General features: G+C 40.4%; 1 protein-coding gene across 1 annotated transcript in view; it reads left to right on the forward strand.

The window, feature by feature from the left end:
* Positions 1-1,422: 1,422 nt before the first annotated feature.
* The window catches only part of ckap2l (cytoskeleton associated protein 2-like), a gene marked incomplete at its 3' end in the record, with an annotated part of 34,484 nt that continues 17,640 nt past the window's right edge, over positions 1,423-18,266 (forward strand). The window contains exons 1-5 of the mRNA XM_080852457.1: positions 1,423-1,505; positions 2,202-2,268; positions 2,396-2,450; positions 4,657-5,891; positions 11,365-11,560. Coding sequence (XP_080708583.1) covers positions 1,466-1,505; positions 2,202-2,268; positions 2,396-2,450; positions 4,657-5,891; positions 11,365-11,560 — 1,593 coding nt within the window. The 5' untranslated portion in view covers positions 1,423-1,465. The remainder of the gene's footprint in view (positions 1,506-2,201; positions 2,269-2,395; positions 2,451-4,656; positions 5,892-11,364; positions 11,561-18,266) is intronic.

The following is an 18,266-nucleotide window of genomic DNA, read 5'->3' on the forward strand; positions in this document are numbered from 1 at the left end:
CTGAGCCTAACTCCATCCTTGAAACATGCGTAAAAAGTGGGCAAGGGGCTGAGAGGTCCAACTCCTGTGAATGAGTCTCGATCAGCAAATGAAAATAAAGTCTCGGTGGCAGGGGCTGGGGGAGGTGGGCCGCCCATGTCATGACGTAGAGACTTTACAAACAGTCAGCATCACAACTCTACCTCAACATCGGCATATCAAGGTTCAGGATGGTTTAGATGGCATGTTGAGCCATTTTCATTTCATTTTTTGTAAAAAAAAAAAAAAAAAAAAAAAAAAACTAAAACCGTGGTCAATATTAACACCTGCACTGATGTGTTTCACTACTGCATAGCCATATTATTCAGTTTACAGCTAAAAACAAACAAACAACATTTTTGTGTGTAGCACCTCATTAATTGGAAAAAAAATTATCATTAGTTTGACCCTCGAACATAAATAAAAGGCTAGCTCCAACAAGAGCCCTTATGTTATAGACAACGTCATCTGCAACTGCATCTGCTTTCAAACAGACCGCGAGCCTCTTAAAGTAACACTATGTAACAATTCTACCTTAAACAAGGAAAGCAAATTTCAACCGGTTTCGCCGCTAGGGGAAGCTCCAAGCCAATCAATCCATAGTGCTGCCTTAATGAAGAGCCTCTGCGTCTCCACATCGAATCATGCCCATGCTGAGGACACATCAGAATGCCTTATTCGAAACAGAGTGATCTATCTGCATAATGAAAAGTAATAGTCTGATTGAAATGTCCTTGTGTGGAAGCCTGTGTATTGTCTTAACGATATTCATATATATGGTAAAGCGTTCCTGGTTCGTTGTATTGTCTATGGTTTTCACATTCTACAGGCTACGGGTGTTTTGTTTTGTTTTGTTTGTCCCATTAAACCAACACAATAGCCTACCTGTAGTAGCGTACTACTTCAAAACTGTCAAAACAGACTAAGTAGGATACAAATGCACTTCCCACTAACAAAAATATCCTACAGCTTGTGTTCGCTGTAAATCTGACTTAATCCCATGTGCCTATGTTTCTGTTCGTCAGTAAATTTCAGTATCAAACAAATATGGCATATTTTCACTAACCTTAAAATGGTTACTTTTCATGCATTTTTTTCATCCGAACAATTTTGTTATCAAATGTATCGAGACATGCCCGTTTTAGTATTGGATCACAGACTTTGTTGACACATCTAAATTGTCCAATCAAATGCGTCATTGGCGCTTTTGCTTTTTCTGAGTGGTTGTTTCAAATATTCGAATCGGCTAACACGGAAGGGGGCGTAGAACCGACCGCATCTAGCATGTTTTGATCAGCAAGAACGTTTTACTGCTGAAGATTTTTGACTTCGTTTATTAAATACATCGACTGCAAAGGAGATCGTTTTGCCTTAAAGTTTTTGCCACTATCTGGACCTTAGCTCCTCGTTTTGTTGTTTCTTGCGATAATTTCTGTTAAATACAAACATGGATGACACAGAAGTTGGATCCAAGTTGTCTGGACCAGGTAACGTTAGCTAACGATAAGCGAACTATAACATGTCAAGATAACTAATGTAGCCAGATTAATAGTTGTCTCCTTAATCACCTAGATAATGTTTGTTTGATCCTATGTGTTTCATTATTGGCAGCTAATTGTTAAATGCGTACACACAAGTTAGTGATAAAGTAACGTGACGTTTATTATGTTAGCTCATTGTGGTGGGTAGCAACCGTCAGCTGGTTAGCGAGGGTTATCTAATTAGCGATTATCGAAATTTCCTTGAGACATTATACGCTGCGATAGCCTGACGATGTCATACTCATAATTCTAGTCAGAATATGAGTCTGATACTGCTCCATTTGGTTGTGATTATGGGCCGTGTTTTAAACGAAATACCTCTTCGCTCAATTGGAGATACCTAGAACCAGTCAGAGCAACGTAGTATGACCATCGGCCATGTTTGTTGAATACGAACTCAACCAAAGCGTTGGTGACGTAGTTGATAACGTTAAGGTTGATCAACTGTCCATCATCTATAAAGCCCGCCCTGACAATTTGATTTGTCCGGCAGAATCACGCCTTCTGATAATTTGTCCCCAACGGAGCAGAGCCAGACCGAACTTCCCAACCTCACATTTTGTGGGCGGGGCAAAGTTCGGGCTGGCATCCAGGCTAACGCTGCGATCCAGATTTATTGAGACCATGCATTTATTTTGGTAGATTTGCGGAAGCAAAAACTAATGGAGTACTTGGCGTCTAAAGGCAGGCTGAAACCACTAAATCCAAAGTAAGTTTTCACTCTGTTATACTAACAATAATGGACTAAAAGCTAGCCGGTGTGTGATATTTTCAGTCATGTCAATCCTGGTATCATGCGCAGAAGTAAAACTGCAGTTTGGCATTTGACGTTTCAGGCCTTATCTCCGGGATGACTTGGCTCCCAGAAAATCATGTATCAAAACAACATATGTAAGTACACTTTGCAATAAACTTGGATGTTAAACTTTCAGTGCAAATGCATTCCAGTACCTCAAACAAAGTACACAATTTTAAAAAGGCAATGTCTACGGAACGGCAGTTACAGCAAGGGTGCTTGGGCTGAGGGCGAAAAACGGGAACGAGAACCCTAAACAACTACCGGTCAAAATAAGTATGTCAGTGCTCTTACAGCACAGTAGTCTGTAACTAACATATTTGGTGATGAGTTTATAGCCTACTTTGTATTTATAATATTTGGTTGAAAACCGAGTCCCTATACGGCCACTTTGATAAACGTTTCTGTATAGAGGCACACCTTTTAGATTATGTTAAAATAGTGCAGTTGTCTATAACATACTGTCAGTGAACATTTCATCAACAGTTTTGTTTGTGTGCGCACTACTTTTTTCCATGGTAAGGTTGACTATACCATATAAGGTTTGGATTTGCCCAATAACAAAACTGAATTTTCCCAAGATAATTACTACTATATATCTCAGGAACACAATTCATTGTTTTTCCGTGATGACATATTAAAAAGCCACGTTGTGTTCTGTCCTGTAAAGAAATGAATTGTTTGATTTTGACATACTCTGTGAGATCTTCTAGATTTGAGCATAACTATAAGTGTCTGACAACATGAGAAAGATCCCTTCAGAACAGCGGCGTAATAACGACTTGACTGGTCCGAGTGCAAACCAGCCATCGGAGGCCCCCTTACTGTCGTATCGTCAGGTGAAACTAATGATTTTGCGACATTGAAAGGCACAGGCAAATGTACAGTACAAATTAAGGGTTGCTACAATATATTGTCATGAAAAAAACACCAATGAACACAGTATTTCATCAATCAAACTGATTTTGGAGAAACAGTGTATAATGAGCAGATGAGACAACACATGGGAAAACATTAATACAACTTCTTTAGGGGCTTATCAAACATTATTGTGAATTACGAACATTAACATGGATTTATGGGAACAGCCGCTCGACAGCGCCTCGTCTGCTGCAATCAATTACAGAACAAACTTCCTCCAACAATATCACGTAGACCTATGCGCAAAGTAACTTATTCTTTTAACGACGTTGAAGCGAAAAAATATATTTCAAGTACCATTAGGCGTATAAAAAAACATAACATGCATGAAGTTTAGAATGACATCCTACAAGCCTTGCGTTGAGCAAAATTATCAACAATTTCTGAAATGTTCAACTCCCTGGCCCGGATGCTTTCGATGGACAGGGTAGCTAATCCACTCAGTATCTACAGCCCAATACTGCTCTTAAGTAGGTCTTAATCATCTTTTGTTCAGAAAATGATCGCTTTGCTGTGGCTACGGTCACAGGTCTGGTAAGAAACAATAGCAAAGCCGTGCACACCTCGCCGAATGCTGATGTAACCGAGTGGTTATCAACAATCTGAGTTTTTGCTATCTGTTGCACTCATGACTGCTGAGAAATCGCTGCTTTAAAAGCAGGGCGTGAACTATAGGAGTTGCGCTGGAAACGTGGGCGCAATGTCCCTGTCATAGTGGTCAGACAAAAGCGGGCCCCCTTTCGCCACGGGCCCTAGTGCAGCTGCACACCCTGCACTCCCTATAGTTACGCCACTGCTTCAGAGGCAGTCCTGTATCTGTTTACGTCAATAACTGTAAAAAGAAAAAACTATTGAAAATGACTGTTTGATGTACATCTCTATTCACCCTCTGTCTGAAACGCTGTCTGAAACGCCCCGTCCCACTCACCAACAAAAGATCCAATACTCTAAATGCAACAACAAAATAATGAAATTAATTACTCCAAAAGCTTTTAGAAGAATCTAATGATTAATCTCACCTAGACTTCACCTAGAGTTATTTTGCATTCCTATGTTTACATGCGTGAGATGTCAATAACTGTATTTAGTTATTCAGAGCTAATGGTGCTTGAATCCCAGAAAATGCTCACAATTTGGTTTGCTTTGTCATACAGAAAGCAGTTGTTCTGCAGTACTTTGTTTAAGCAGACACACACCTTTTGTTATCAGACACTGATAAGAATTGCTTCTGGCCCTTTGTCCTTTTTTACCAAATTGCTGACCTGGTTTTAATTCTGAGGCCTATTTCAAAACGCATTGACATCATGATTGATTTAATCACATCCTGTTTTTCTCTAATTAAACTCAAGGCACATTAATCTTAATCTGTGTGTTTGACAGGGAGATAAGGGTAAGGAGAATCAGATGCCGCATTTCTCAACACTGAAGAATGACATGCAGAAAGCACGCGCTCAGAAGCAAGCAGCCAAGAGCGTCTCCAAACCCAAACTTCCACTGCAGGGATCTGCATTTGGTTCTTTCAAAAGAGCTCCATTGGCATCCACTCAAGGTCTCGCAGCCCAAACTGGCACTCGTATTCCCTCTGGTTTGAAAGGCCCAGGGAATATGGAATCAATCGCATCACGTGTCTCTGATCCTTTCAGGGGTAGAGTGGTCAAGCATCTGCCATCGAAAGAACAGCAACGTTCATCATCTGCCCATGCTAGAGTAGTCCCTAACAGAGTGCAGTCTCGTCAAAACCTTCAAGGCTCTGCATCCCAAGCCACGGGTTGCTCTTCACAAGCTAACAAAGCTCTTCTTCGCACTAGCAAAACAAGCCTTGTCCACACACTCCACACACATGCAGCATTACAAACCTTACCTAGCAGAAGAACTGAGGCACAGAAGAAACCTCAGCAGTTCGTCAAAAATGTAAAGACTGAAAATGTTGGAGCTAACAGAGAATCCGTACCAAAAACCTGCATAACTTCCAAGCCCTACCAGGTAACTTTAAAAGTATTTAAAACACCAGGGCAGAGACTAAATTCGAATAACTCCACTAACTGTAATCCTAAATCTATTAAGCCCCAAGAGAAGGAAACACAGAGAAGGACGAGCACTGCTATCTTGTCACGCGTCCCCAGTGTTGTCGGCCAGACTCCAAAGTTGAGGCCTTTGTGTCATGGATACATTCAAGGAATGGACTCCAGAGTATCCACCTTGCCTTCAGGCGCTCCAAAGGAACACCAGAAACCCACAGCTCTGGATAGAAAACCTCCTAGTTCAGTTGTCAGCAAGTGTGCGAGCACAGCTGTCTACAGGATCCGCCAAGCTCCAGCTTCATCAAATGTACCCCGGACCACGGCCAAGGCTGCCGCACCCTCAACAGGCACCCAGAAGAGTGTTGCCATTGCCAAAGTGTCCATATTCCCTCTGCCTCTCCCCAAATCAAGGCTGAGCTGCAGGCCAGCCACTGCACCTGCAGCCATCACCAAGACAGTGTCACGTATCGTGAAGAGCACCGGCCAATTGCTAATCCCGAAGGTCCTAAAGACCCCCGTGACTCAGGGCAGGCCTCAGAAAGGCGTGCCTGTAACCGAGCTGAAGAAGCCCACGGCAGCCCAGGAGGAACGACAGTAAGTTCACCTCTTAAAATCCAAGGCTATTCTTAGCATAATTTAAATACTTTTACTTCTAAACTTTTCAATGTAACTGTTCAATATAACCATAAACCATACAGTACATGTTACATTTTTTAATTATTATTATTATAAAAAAAATTTGTATTAGTTGATTTAAATTATTAAAATGATGATTTGTATTAGTTGAATTAAACACGTTTTCCCAGCTGTGGGTTGATTAAGTGCTAATTTATGCACATGGCAGTATTATAACTAATATATTTACCTAGACCTTTTACCTATTTACCTTTAGAGTGCTATTATTTTAACAGCTGACCTTTTACAGTTGCACTCATAGATATCCTATATAAAGGCTAGATGTATTATGGCGGACTCTTGAACGACCGCACAGGAGGCCATTTTTAGACAGTATAGCTTCCGGGAGGGATCAGTGGTACGTTAGGTAACGTCAGTGATCTTCACAATCGTTTACACTCTTATCTCGCGGAAATCTTGACGGATTTGCAAATGACTTGATTTACAAACGTCATTACCTTGGTAATAATTCTGGATGCTTGAACATGTTGAAATGTGCAGCTTAATTGTGTATCACGGCTATTGTGTATCAGTCATTTTACATCAATTGGCGAGGCATAATTGTTCTTTCTTTTCAATATAACTTAAGTTGCACATAATAAAACTGAAGTTGCACATGATTTCCAATCGGGTTGGTTTGTTAAACATCTTACATTATGATTTCGACAGGAAATTGCTGACTTTATTGCCAAAGCCAATGAAGATGCCAGACTTTTGTGCAGCCTGCTCTATTGAACGTTCCCTTGAAACGTGATAATAATTATATACATTTATCTCCTGTTGCCATTCTGTATGCTGAGTTTTAGGAGCCTTGATTTTACATTAATAGCTTGTGCATGTGTACTTATTGCACCTATTCCATGTTTATAATTCTTTATAAGTATGCAGTGCCATAAGAAATATCTTAAGTTTACAACAAACCAACCCGTTTGAAAATCGGTTGAAAATTGAGCAAGTTCTGGTTATTTAACCACCAACACAATGTTAAGGGTGAGCGAGCTATACTGACGCAAAATGGCCGCCATGAGCGGACATTCGACTCCGTCGGCCAGAAACGCGGGCAAGTTATTGTTGTACTGACCAGGGTCCCAATTTTTTCAATTTTGTTTGGAGCCCCATGTTCTGCCAGTACCTACTTAAGTGCAGATGATCAACAGTGAGCTCTTGTAAATGCATCCTTAGTTATGACAAACTTTCCCTTATAAACTCCTCAAAAAAAGTTTGGAAACGTTTCTTCAGTCGATTATCCCTCCCCTTTAATAATACCAATTGACCGATCGCGAAACTCCTCCCTAGAACGGCCCTTGTCCAATTTATACCTTAGCAACCGCTACTAAGAGAAGAAGGTCCGACAACTTTGAGGTCTGAGCAGCATGGTTAAACAGTGTGCCTACGGGACTTGTAGGTATGCCATGAGGTACCCTGAGAGATTAGAGGGAAATGTCGTTTTATTTCGCTTCCCCAAAGCCCAAAACACAGGCGCAAAGGTGCCAGCTGTGGATTAAACAGTGTGGTCACTCCACACCCAACTCAATCGCAAAATACACATATGTCTGCTCCAAAGTAAATTAGCTGCTTGCTGCCAGCTAGCTATCGCTAGGTATAATGGCTAACTATCTAGTTGAGAGAAAATCCCAAAACAGTTATGGTTCAGGAATACTTGTATTATTACCACTAAAATAACATAACTAGTCTCTCCAACTAAAGAGTTCATGTTAAAAAATTTAAATGTTAATGTATGTGACCGTCTAAATGTCAATGTTACTGTCTGTATGATTGCACGCAGAGCTGTCGAAGCTATCGATAGCAAACGCCAGCATTGAACAAAACTTTTAACGAACACTTTGTAGTTTGTATTTATGCTTGATACAACATTGAACAGAACTTTTAACGAACACTTTATGTATGCTGCTGGCGTTCGCAATCGCCAGCTTTGATAGCTCAGCGTGCAAATTTATAAAAGGTTTTACTGACGGTAACATCAACATTGCAAACTAGGATAGTCCCCATCCTAGCTAGCTACATACCTCCAGAGTCTCTCGCCAGAGACGGAATAAATAACAAGAATAATCTTTGGAGGTTATAAGCTAGCTTGAAATATTATATACAGATCTTACCCAGTGGTGAAATAACATGACTAGTCTACAAGGTTGTGCTGGTTGCATTTCAATGAAGAGGTTGTAGGGTTTCTTTTTTTTTTTTTTTATTGAGACCTGTATGCCTTTGCTTTAATTATTGTAGTGTCCACTTTGTTGTTGACCTTTTATATTTTTGATATATCCTTCCACTGCATATTGCAGTCCCTTTTGGCTTGATCTGGAGGATAGCACGGAGGTATTGCTCCAAAAATCATCATTCATACTGACAGTTATAGCGCTTTTACCCGTACTCGCCATGGCTTTTAGGTGGACAGTTCCGTGAATTGTGTCGGACGTAGCAACAATAACTAGGGGGCGGAGCCCTGGCGATCGCTCAATTGGTATTGTATTGTATATCGTTGGAAAGCCTGATTAGTCACCTTTACAACGAGGTAAAACTTGTAAGGATCGTGCATTCTTGGAATGAGCAACACAGCTAACCATGTGGGTAGCGATCCACATTTGTTTGCGAAAATCCTAAAAAAAAGTTCGGAAACGTTTCTTCAGTCGATTATCCCTCCCCTTTAATAATACCAATTGGTATTGTATTGTATATCGTTGGAAAGCCTGATTAGTCACCTTTACAACGAGGTACAACTTGTAAGGATCGTGCATTTGTGGAATGAGCAACACAACTAACCGTGTGGGTAGCAGCCCACATTTTTTTGCCAAAATCCCCTGCAATATGCATGCTACTGAGGTCCCTGACAGTGTAAAATGAATAAAGTGTAAAAATGGTCAATATGTGTTGTTTATTTCTGAATACTGTGGGAGAATCATCAAATCCACCAAGCAACTCAAAACAAGAGTGAATACCAACAGAAGAATATTGCAGGGGGTTTTGGCACATTATTTTGGGCCACTACCCACACAGTTATCTGTGTTGCTCATTCCACGAATGCACGATCCTTACAAGTTGTACCTCGTTGTAAAGGTGACTAATCAGGCTTTCCAACGATATACAATACGATACCAATTGGTATTATTAAAGGGGAGGGATAATCGACTGAAGAAACGTTTCCGAACTTTTTTGGAGGATTTTGGCAAAAAAAATGTGGGCCGCTACCCACACGGTTAGCTGTGATGCTCATTCCACGAATGCACGATCCTTACAAGTTGTACCTCGTTGTAAAGTTGACTACATCAGGCTTTCCAACGATATACAATACAATACCAATTGGTATTATTAAAGGGGAGGGATAATCGACTGAAGAAACGTTTCCGAACTTTTTTTGAGGATTTTGACAAAAAAATGTGGGCCGCTACCCACATGATTAGCTGTGATGCTCATTCCACGAATGCATGATCCTTACAAGTTGTACCTCGTTGTAACGTTGACTAATCAGGCTTTCCAACGATATACAATACAATACCAATTGGTATTATTAAAGGAGAGGGATAATCGACTGAAGAAACGTTTCCGAACTTTTTTTGAGGAGTTTAGTTTTGATATCACTCGTTATCATTGGCATGCCAGTGGTCAGTGAAGTGGCATCTCCCTTTCTTGTCACACTGCTTCATTGTAAACTTACTCGAGAATAAAAGCATTTGACCTCATTCTCAATGTATCCATGGCTTCACTTATGAAGATCCTGAGATAATTCTGGAATTCGTTCTTAGCTAAGAATTTGTGGGAAATTGTTGGTTATTGCGTTCACATCAATTCTACAGACATCCTCGGATTTAAATAATTATAATAATAATAAATATGAGAATATTTTTATCATTAACAATTACGTTTCACATGTCAAGTCATGATTCTACAAGGCATCGTGATCGTCATAAAATAAATAAAAGCACTACATGAACTGCAAATGGCGGTGAACAAATAAATAACAACTTGTGGATATAGCCATAGTGGAATAGACACATCTACATTCTGCAGCAGTACCTCCACCTCTGCAACCGTGAAGCTAGGTCGGCATTTCAGGGTTTTCCCTGGGTCGAAATGGGTCTTCGGTGCTCCCCCCCCAAAAAAAATTTGACAGCTTATTAGTACATATTTATGTACTTTTTTTTCACCATTTCAGAAATAATGGCGGCTATGGTAAAGTGCTGATGTGTGTAAACCAAGGAGGACTCAATTGAGGGAAAATATTATTTATTTTATTTTATTTTAAAGTCAGGTACAGAGGTCACAAACAGCCTGTGAACATTCCACCCTCCGCCTTTTGGTGCCCTGGTAAAATGATTTAACAAGTTCATGGTAATTTTAGCCTGCATATATCTTTAATAGGCCTACTAATAATACTATTTATTAACGAAGTTCAGAGTCAAAGCTATAGTGAAAAGGCAGGATGTAGCCTAAAAGTGTGTTGGCTACAAAACCGATGGTAATTATCTGGGAAATAGTCTCTAACTGCAGTCTCTAACTACAGTCAAGTTGTCATTGCTTGTGTCAAACCATTGTGAATTTGTCGTCACATTAAAACAGGAGACGACTTACTCCTTGTAGAAGACTGATGCTCGGAGCTCTAGTGGTTTCCTCAGGTGAACGAAGCTTTTAGAAGATCAATTGCGCGCAATTCCAGGATGCTTTATTTTCATTGGTTGCTGGATTAAATCTTACCCAGATACAACAGATACAAAAGATACGGTTTTTCTGATTGGCTATTGTGAAGGCCATTTCTTTTTTTTGGATGGGCTGATAAGTGGCACCTCACGGCAGAACTACAGTGGATTCGGGGAGACGTGCTTGATTCCTCCATGGTGAGGGCAGCGTGGCCAGGTCATGTTTGCGCGCTGCGGCACATTAAATAGCTTAGAGGTTTTTTTCAGCGTGAGAAATACGATGTGTGGCGGAACATAATATTGAGAACCTATTCCCTGACAGGCATTGCATGCGTGACGCATAGATGATTTTTTTTGTTTTGTTTTTTTTTTCATCGCGCTTTTTGCCTTTAGGCGGTCGGGATTTTTCATAGGCGCTAGGCAAAACGGCTTCGGCGCGCGCCTACATTTTCTCTATGCAGGAAAAACCCTGCATTTACTGGGCCGGTGTTCGCTTTTCGCTTTGGCATGATTTTGATCAGTCTCAAGTTGCTTTCGCGATGCCTGTGTATTCTGCACACGTCTCTGTAGTTGCATGCCCTTATAAGGAGCTGGCGGGGCGTTTATTTAATTTAACTAGTTGCCTTTAAAAACAGTGAAAGTAAAAACATTGCATACTTGACCTGTCTGGTAAACCTGCCCATTTGACCATTTGTTCTGATGGAGGTGAAGTGGAATTCTCTCATCCCAAACTGTTCTTGCAGGCGACAACTTAAGGAGTGGCGTGAAGCGAAGGGCATTTCTTACAAACGACCGCCGATGCCGGTGAGGAAGCCGTTGAGGAAGTCCACTGCCGTGCCGCAGCACTACTGGGCAGCCATGGAAGAGGAGGAGGAGCTCCACGGCCTGGTGTGTGCTGTGGACAGATCGCTCGCAGACTGCCTTCAGCTGCTTCAGGAGGTGAGCTTTATTAGTTCCGTGGAAAGATGGGCTGTGTATTTTTTTTTTTGTCAGAGAGGGAGGGGGCGAGAACCTAAATTGACCTACAGTAAGAATTGTTCTTGATCTGTGTAAATAGTTCTCAGCAGCTTCGTCATTTATCTGCTGGATTTTTAATCATAATCCACAGCCTTTAAAACTTGAGAACAGTTGCAAAAAGAGATTCAGTATGCTCAGAATGTTTTACAAACCTGAATCTCTCCGTGCATCATTATTTGAGGTTTTATTTGAAAAAGACAAGCGTATAGCTTAATGTGGTGGAGTCCTATGAACGCTGTTCTGCCAAGTTTGCGGTGAGAGACACCTTTTTTTCCTGCAGTGTTTTGGTTCTCTCTCATGACTGACATATTTAATTTAGGGATGGGTATCGTTTTGTTTTTTTCGATACCGGTCTTGTCTTGCACTTGCTTGATGTTTGACTGTGTTAGCAAAGTTGTTGACTCGCTTGTTTCGTCATAAACAAGGAAAGCAAATTTCAACAGCTTTGGCCGATAGGGTGAGCTCCAAGCCAAAAACTCCTTAGTGCTGCTTTAAAGGAAGGCTTTTTTTTATTGCCAAGGCAAAAAGAAATCTTCAAATTGAACAATATATTAACTGTTAAACAGTTTAAAGTATACTGTAAATATAAATATAAATAAATACAAAACACTTGGCTTCAAACTAAAGCTTCAAACGTTTTAAATTCAAACTATGAACAATATATTAACTGTTAACAACAGTTAACAGTATACTTAAATAAATATAAATCAATACAAAACACACACATTCTCTGTACAGCTTCAATCTTCAGCAATTATTTTGCTGAAATATGAGCATATTTGCCTTCGGAGTCAAAAATGCATTTTGTTTGCATTTATTTCATGAAATTTCACAATTGTCTGATTTGTTTAAACCTATCTTTTCTATCTTGCTTATACTTATGCTGCGTCCCAATACTACCACTTCACCCTAGCACTTTGCCTTTCCACTTCGTTTGCGCGTTCGCGTGAAGGGGTAGGGTGTCCCAATTATTTTAGACCATAGGGGAAGTGTTGTTCAACCCTTCAAACGACCCCTTCAATCAGAAGCAGAGTACGGCTGAAGGGGAAAATTACATTTCCCAAGATGCCTTGCGATCACCTTGGTAACCGACTGACTCTAAACATTGTGAAGAAAGATGGCTGCCAGTGCAGAAAAAGAAGTTTACAAATGTATGGATATCTTCGCAAATAACTTTAAAAAAATGTGAAACACATCGGGATATCTAGCTGATCATTATGCAAAATAATATTCCTTACAGTTGAGTAGAATATGATTGTTAGAAAAAGATCGCTATTTCACAAATGAACGTCTGTATATGCTGCTGAGAGTAGCCGAGTAACGTTAACGTTAGGATGTAAAAAACGCTATTTTATGACATGGGTATTTATGTTTGCCAAAACCTAAAAACCTGACGTGTGTTCAAATTCGCAAACATAGGAACACTGTTTGCCTTGAGTTTTGGGCGAAACGTAGCCTACAGTGGAGCTGGATATGAATGATCGAGTGGTGTCCCATTTTGCAGGTAAAGATTTAAATCCCTTAACACTTCTCACTCCGTTGTGAAGGGGCACTCCCCAGTGAAGGGCACTTCGATGAAGTGGTAGGGTGAAGGGAAGACAATTGACCTGTCGCTAAGCGCCGCCCTTAGAACGCAGATGAACCAATGACATTCCAGCCTGAACTGGACTCGGACATCGGCTCCGATAACTCCATTGAAAACAACAGGGAGGAGACATGTTACAATAATTTAATGATCGATTGATGTTGCTTATGAAAAAAAAAAAAAACATGGTCAAACGATGTGCTTGGGGTACATGTAACACTGACAGTAGGTATCCCGATAGGCTGCAGAATGGGGTATATTTCATCCCTTTCCCCAAGCCACAACGGGACAAAAACAAGTGTGTAATTGTGGTAATGTAGTTTCAACATAAATGGCCAAACGATGTGCATGGGATAGATACAACACTGATACGAGTTACCGTGAGAAGATAGGCAATGGGGTATATTGTATCTCATTTCCTAAACGAAAACAAGACCGGTCAAAAATATCTCCGGTGGATTAAGCTGTGTGACAGACCGCACAGTGAACGCTACGTTCATTAGCTTTCTGCCATACTCTTGTTAGAATTTCCCATTGCTAAAGCAATCAACTAAGCCTACATGATAAAAGGCATAGGCCTACTCATTATTCACAGTACCTGCTTACTTTCACCACTGATGTTATGCTAGGCTTAGGCAAGTTATCTCTGGTTCAAATTAGCTAACGTTAATGATTCAATAGCTGCGCTAGCGTAGCTTTGTCAGTTATGGGACAGTTTATTAAACAAACGATAGGTTTAATAATGGATTAACATGGCAACGTGAACGAAACACACGCATGCTGGTAATTAAAAAGGTTAAATTAATAAGCTAAACAGTTAGGACCATTAGGGCCAATAGTTTTCCGCGAAAACGGAAAACGGACGGAATACGCGGAATGGACCATCTGAAACGGAATGGACCACTGAAAACGGAATTGCAACTTTTCAAACGGAAACATAATTTTGTGCATCAAAATCGCCCAAAACCCCCTGTATTTTACCCTGTAAGACTGAATTTCTTTCAAATAAACACAACAACGATCACAACAATGAACAAACATTAATTAAAGAACAAAAGCGGTCAGAAACTGTCAGGTCTGCGCTGAACTCTGCACCGGCCACGCCCCCCTTTTCAACGGTAGTCACGTTAATTTGCTCATCTTCCCAATCGCATTAAAAATGTTAAGTCTTCTGTTGTGTTGATGGCTGGCAAACAACAATCTAAGAAGGGCACGTATTATTCACTGAGTTACCAAGCAGTCTAATTTATGGGGACTAATTAGCACTGCACTGAATTACATTACCATTGTGGTACACAATAACAATTACACAACTAATATTACTAGATACATATAATAGTGGACATTACACTAGGCAACATGGATCTCATTCATATCTCATCCAGTCGAAATCTTAACAGGATTGAACTAGGGATGCAAATGATTAATCGACTTTAGATTAATTGTCGATTAAGAGGTTGCTCGATCAAAATGTATTAATCACGATTAATCGCTAGAGGGCGCTAGCGCGAGAGACCGGTTGAAAACAAAATGAAGCGAGCGAAAAGAAGTGCGGTGTGGGACCACTTCAACATTGTTAATTCAGGCAAAGAAGTCAAATGTTCTCTGTTTAATGCGGTATTGAAATACAATAGTTCCACTAGCTCACTCAGTTATCATTTGAACACCGTGCATGCTGCTGTCCTGCATGGCACCACCAGTTCACCTGATCAACCTAAAATCACAGCTACACTGTATTATACCTTCTCTCGCTTACTGCCGCGAGGTTAGCTATTAGTTCGTTAGCGGGCTAGCTCACTGAGACTTCATAGCTACCTAGCTCACCTTGCTATGAATATGAATATCTCTGTCTACTCCCGTGCTAACGTGTGCCCGCGAGTTTGGCTCATGAGAGTAAGTAAGAGTTGAGTTGGCTATTTAGCTTGATAGCGGACTAGCTCACTCAGGCTTAATGATATTATATACCTAGCTCGTTAGCGGGCTAGCTTACCTTTGCCTGATGGCTTGCCATTAAGAATGTAACTACTCTATCCCTCACTACCGTGAGCGCGAGTTAAACTTCAGAGAGTTGTGTTGGCTAGTTAGCTTGTAATAGCCTAGATGCAGTTTCTTCATAATCTATAGGCTCAATAATATTCTGTTTGGCTCTCTATTGCATTTCTTCTATTCTTTTTTTTTTATGTCTGTTTCAAATGCAAGAACTGAGCCAGTCCATAATTTTTTTCTTTGTTTTAAATTAAAGAATGTATTTTGTTATACCATAAAAAAAACTTTTCTGCTTTCTTTTCCTAATGCATAATTACTTGAGGAATGTATAATAGAATAGAATAGAATAGAATTATCAGAATGTAATGTAATATAATAACTCAACTATTGAGCTGATATTTGTAAAGGCCCTATTGAAACACTGAAACTCAGGTGAAAAACGCCGCTTATCAATTAATCGAAAGTCGATCGATAAGATTATCAACTAATGATTAATGAATTAATCGATAATTTGCATCCCTAGATTGAACCCATCTTTATTACAGCGTATCAACATAAGAACAGAACATAGCTAAATCTCCGCTTAGCATCATGCTAATCACTACTAATAGCACGAGCAGGTAGCCCAAAATTTGGTATTTAATACACGATCTATTACAGAAGCAACTTCATGAAAACCCTTACTTTCATTAAGTATGCACATAATGCCTCAGATACAGGTCGAACAATGATGATTTAAGCATTGGAAATGTATAAGGCACAGTATGGTCAACTACTTAGCGACAAACTGAACTCGACAGTATCTTAACTGTGGGTGCTGCACGCACGCAAACAGCGTTGCTAGGCAACATCACTATCAACAGAGTTTTTCATACAGTCAACGTGCAGAAAGGCATTATACGGCTGTTTTTATTTTTTTGACGCGGAATCACGGAATTACCAAAAACGTGACACGGAATTTGCTTTTTTTTGACGCGGAAAACTATTGGCCCTAGACCATAGCCTATGGTTTGGACACTGTCCTGTCAGGGGCAGGTTCCTGCTAGTTAGTAAACGTAGGTGTACATCTCGGTGCCTTCCAGATTAGTTAAATTAACTGACTGTGAATTCATTGTATCTTTCCCATGCGGTGCATGAACAATGCTGGTATTGGATGTATTTATCTGCAATCGCGATGACCGTGAGTTAGGCTTCTCCCTCTTGCATTGAGCTCTGTAAATTCTCGCCTCAAATTTAAGCTTGTTATCCACCATATCGAGTTTTAAATTGTATACATATCCCTCCATTGCATAATTAAGTCCCTTTTGAAGGCTTCTAGGCGAAATCAGGTCCGTTTGTCTCCAAAAGTTGTCTAGAGCCTCTTGGGATATAGTTTTGTCACTGATAGCTGCCATTGTAAACTCTAGTCAGCTCTGATAAAGTGTCCGATTTAGCTGCTGTCACAATGGGGGGCGGGGCTTAGCGATAGGTCAATTGGGACAGGGCTTTAATTCATTTAATTGTTAGTTGAACACACTGAGTACATGAACTTGTACTGCCCCTTTAAGAGACAAGGTTTAGTCTTCACTCTGCGGTTGCTGATCTGCCTTTGACCCTTGCCTTCTCTCCCCCCTATACATGCGATTGTTTTGTTACATCTGCGTTGTTTAAATCTTTTTGTGCGAAATTCAGCCACACTTTTGACCGTTAACCCATCTGCATTTTCTCTGTAAAAATGATGGCTAGCTCTGTTTGTGCTTGCTCTGTGAAAGGCTGCCTGCTCTTCGCGGGCATAAGACTGTTGCTGCTGTGGAATCACCAATTAGCAAGAGCGACACAGGCCAAAGTTTACATTGGGTGATGGGGCCATTTTAAATGTGCCCCACGAAATCTGCTTAGCAACCCGTGACAAAGAAAAAATCGTTAGCTATCGTTAGTTTTCTACTGTTTTGGTACCATCCTCCGTTTTTCATGTTGCTGCCTGAAATAATATTACATACGTTTTGTTCATAACTGCATGATTTGTTGGCTCAGACTCCGAAATCTGCATAGGGTTTCGGTCCGGTTGTATAGGAACCATATTGGCACTGGTTTTCGGTCCCCAACCCTAATAATCATCACACATTATTAACTCAAGACGTTGTCTTTTTTAATTTATTTTTTACCCTGTGGTTGTACTAAATTATTTAACTTTCAGACTCACTGAAAAGTCAAATTGATGAAGTTCAGATCTTCAGAAACACAACGATAACAAGCTAGGAATGCGTACAATGTTGTGAATGTGAATAATGCTGTTTAGTTCTGGAAACCGCTGTTTTTCCACGTGCGATGCTGCCAGAATCCCCATTCTAACCAGACTTCAGGATGCTTCAGAACATACCACCATAGTGGCACTGTTTTTATAGGCTTTTAAAGGCTTCTATAGGCATCTGTTAAAATGCGTGCAGTGTTGTTACAGCAGGTAATTGATTACTTGGGTTGTTACCAACATCTCGTAAAAATGTCATGTCAATAGCACCAAAGCCTTTGACTTTGACTTTGAGATGGTGTTACGCAAGCCTATTGAAACAGTGCAACTGTAGTGGTATGTTCTGAAGCATCCAAACTGAAGTCTGGTAGGAATAGGGCTTCTGGCAGCATCGCACTCTGTGAGATATTATTTGTACTGAGAAAAATGGTGACGTGAAATTTTCACCAGATGTTTCTGACAACCCAGGTAATCAAAACATACAAAGAAACCAAAGCTGTATGTGTGTTAGTAAGTGAGGCGGTGGTCCATTTGTCATTCCTTCCGGCTGTTTTCTCCCGGATGTGATGCTGTCTGTTGCCAGAAGCCCCCATTCTGACTGGACTTGCTTCAGAACACACCACTCATACTGTCAAGCCGGAAAGTCTGTTCACCCCTTTCACCGCCTCCACGTTTTATTACTACAACAGATTGAGTCGATTTTTGTTTTTACACACAATAGCCAATAATGACAAAGTGAAAACAGGTTTAAGACATTTGTGCTAATTTATTAAAAATGTAAAATGTATAATATCATATATACAGAAGTGTGAAGGTGGTGTGCAGACTTT

The sequence above is a fragment of the Sprattus sprattus genome (genome assembly GCF_963457725.1).
Source record: "Sprattus sprattus genome assembly, chromosome: 15".
NCBI classification, from domain to species: domain Eukaryota; kingdom Metazoa; phylum Chordata; class Actinopteri; order Clupeiformes; family Clupeidae; genus Sprattus; species Sprattus sprattus.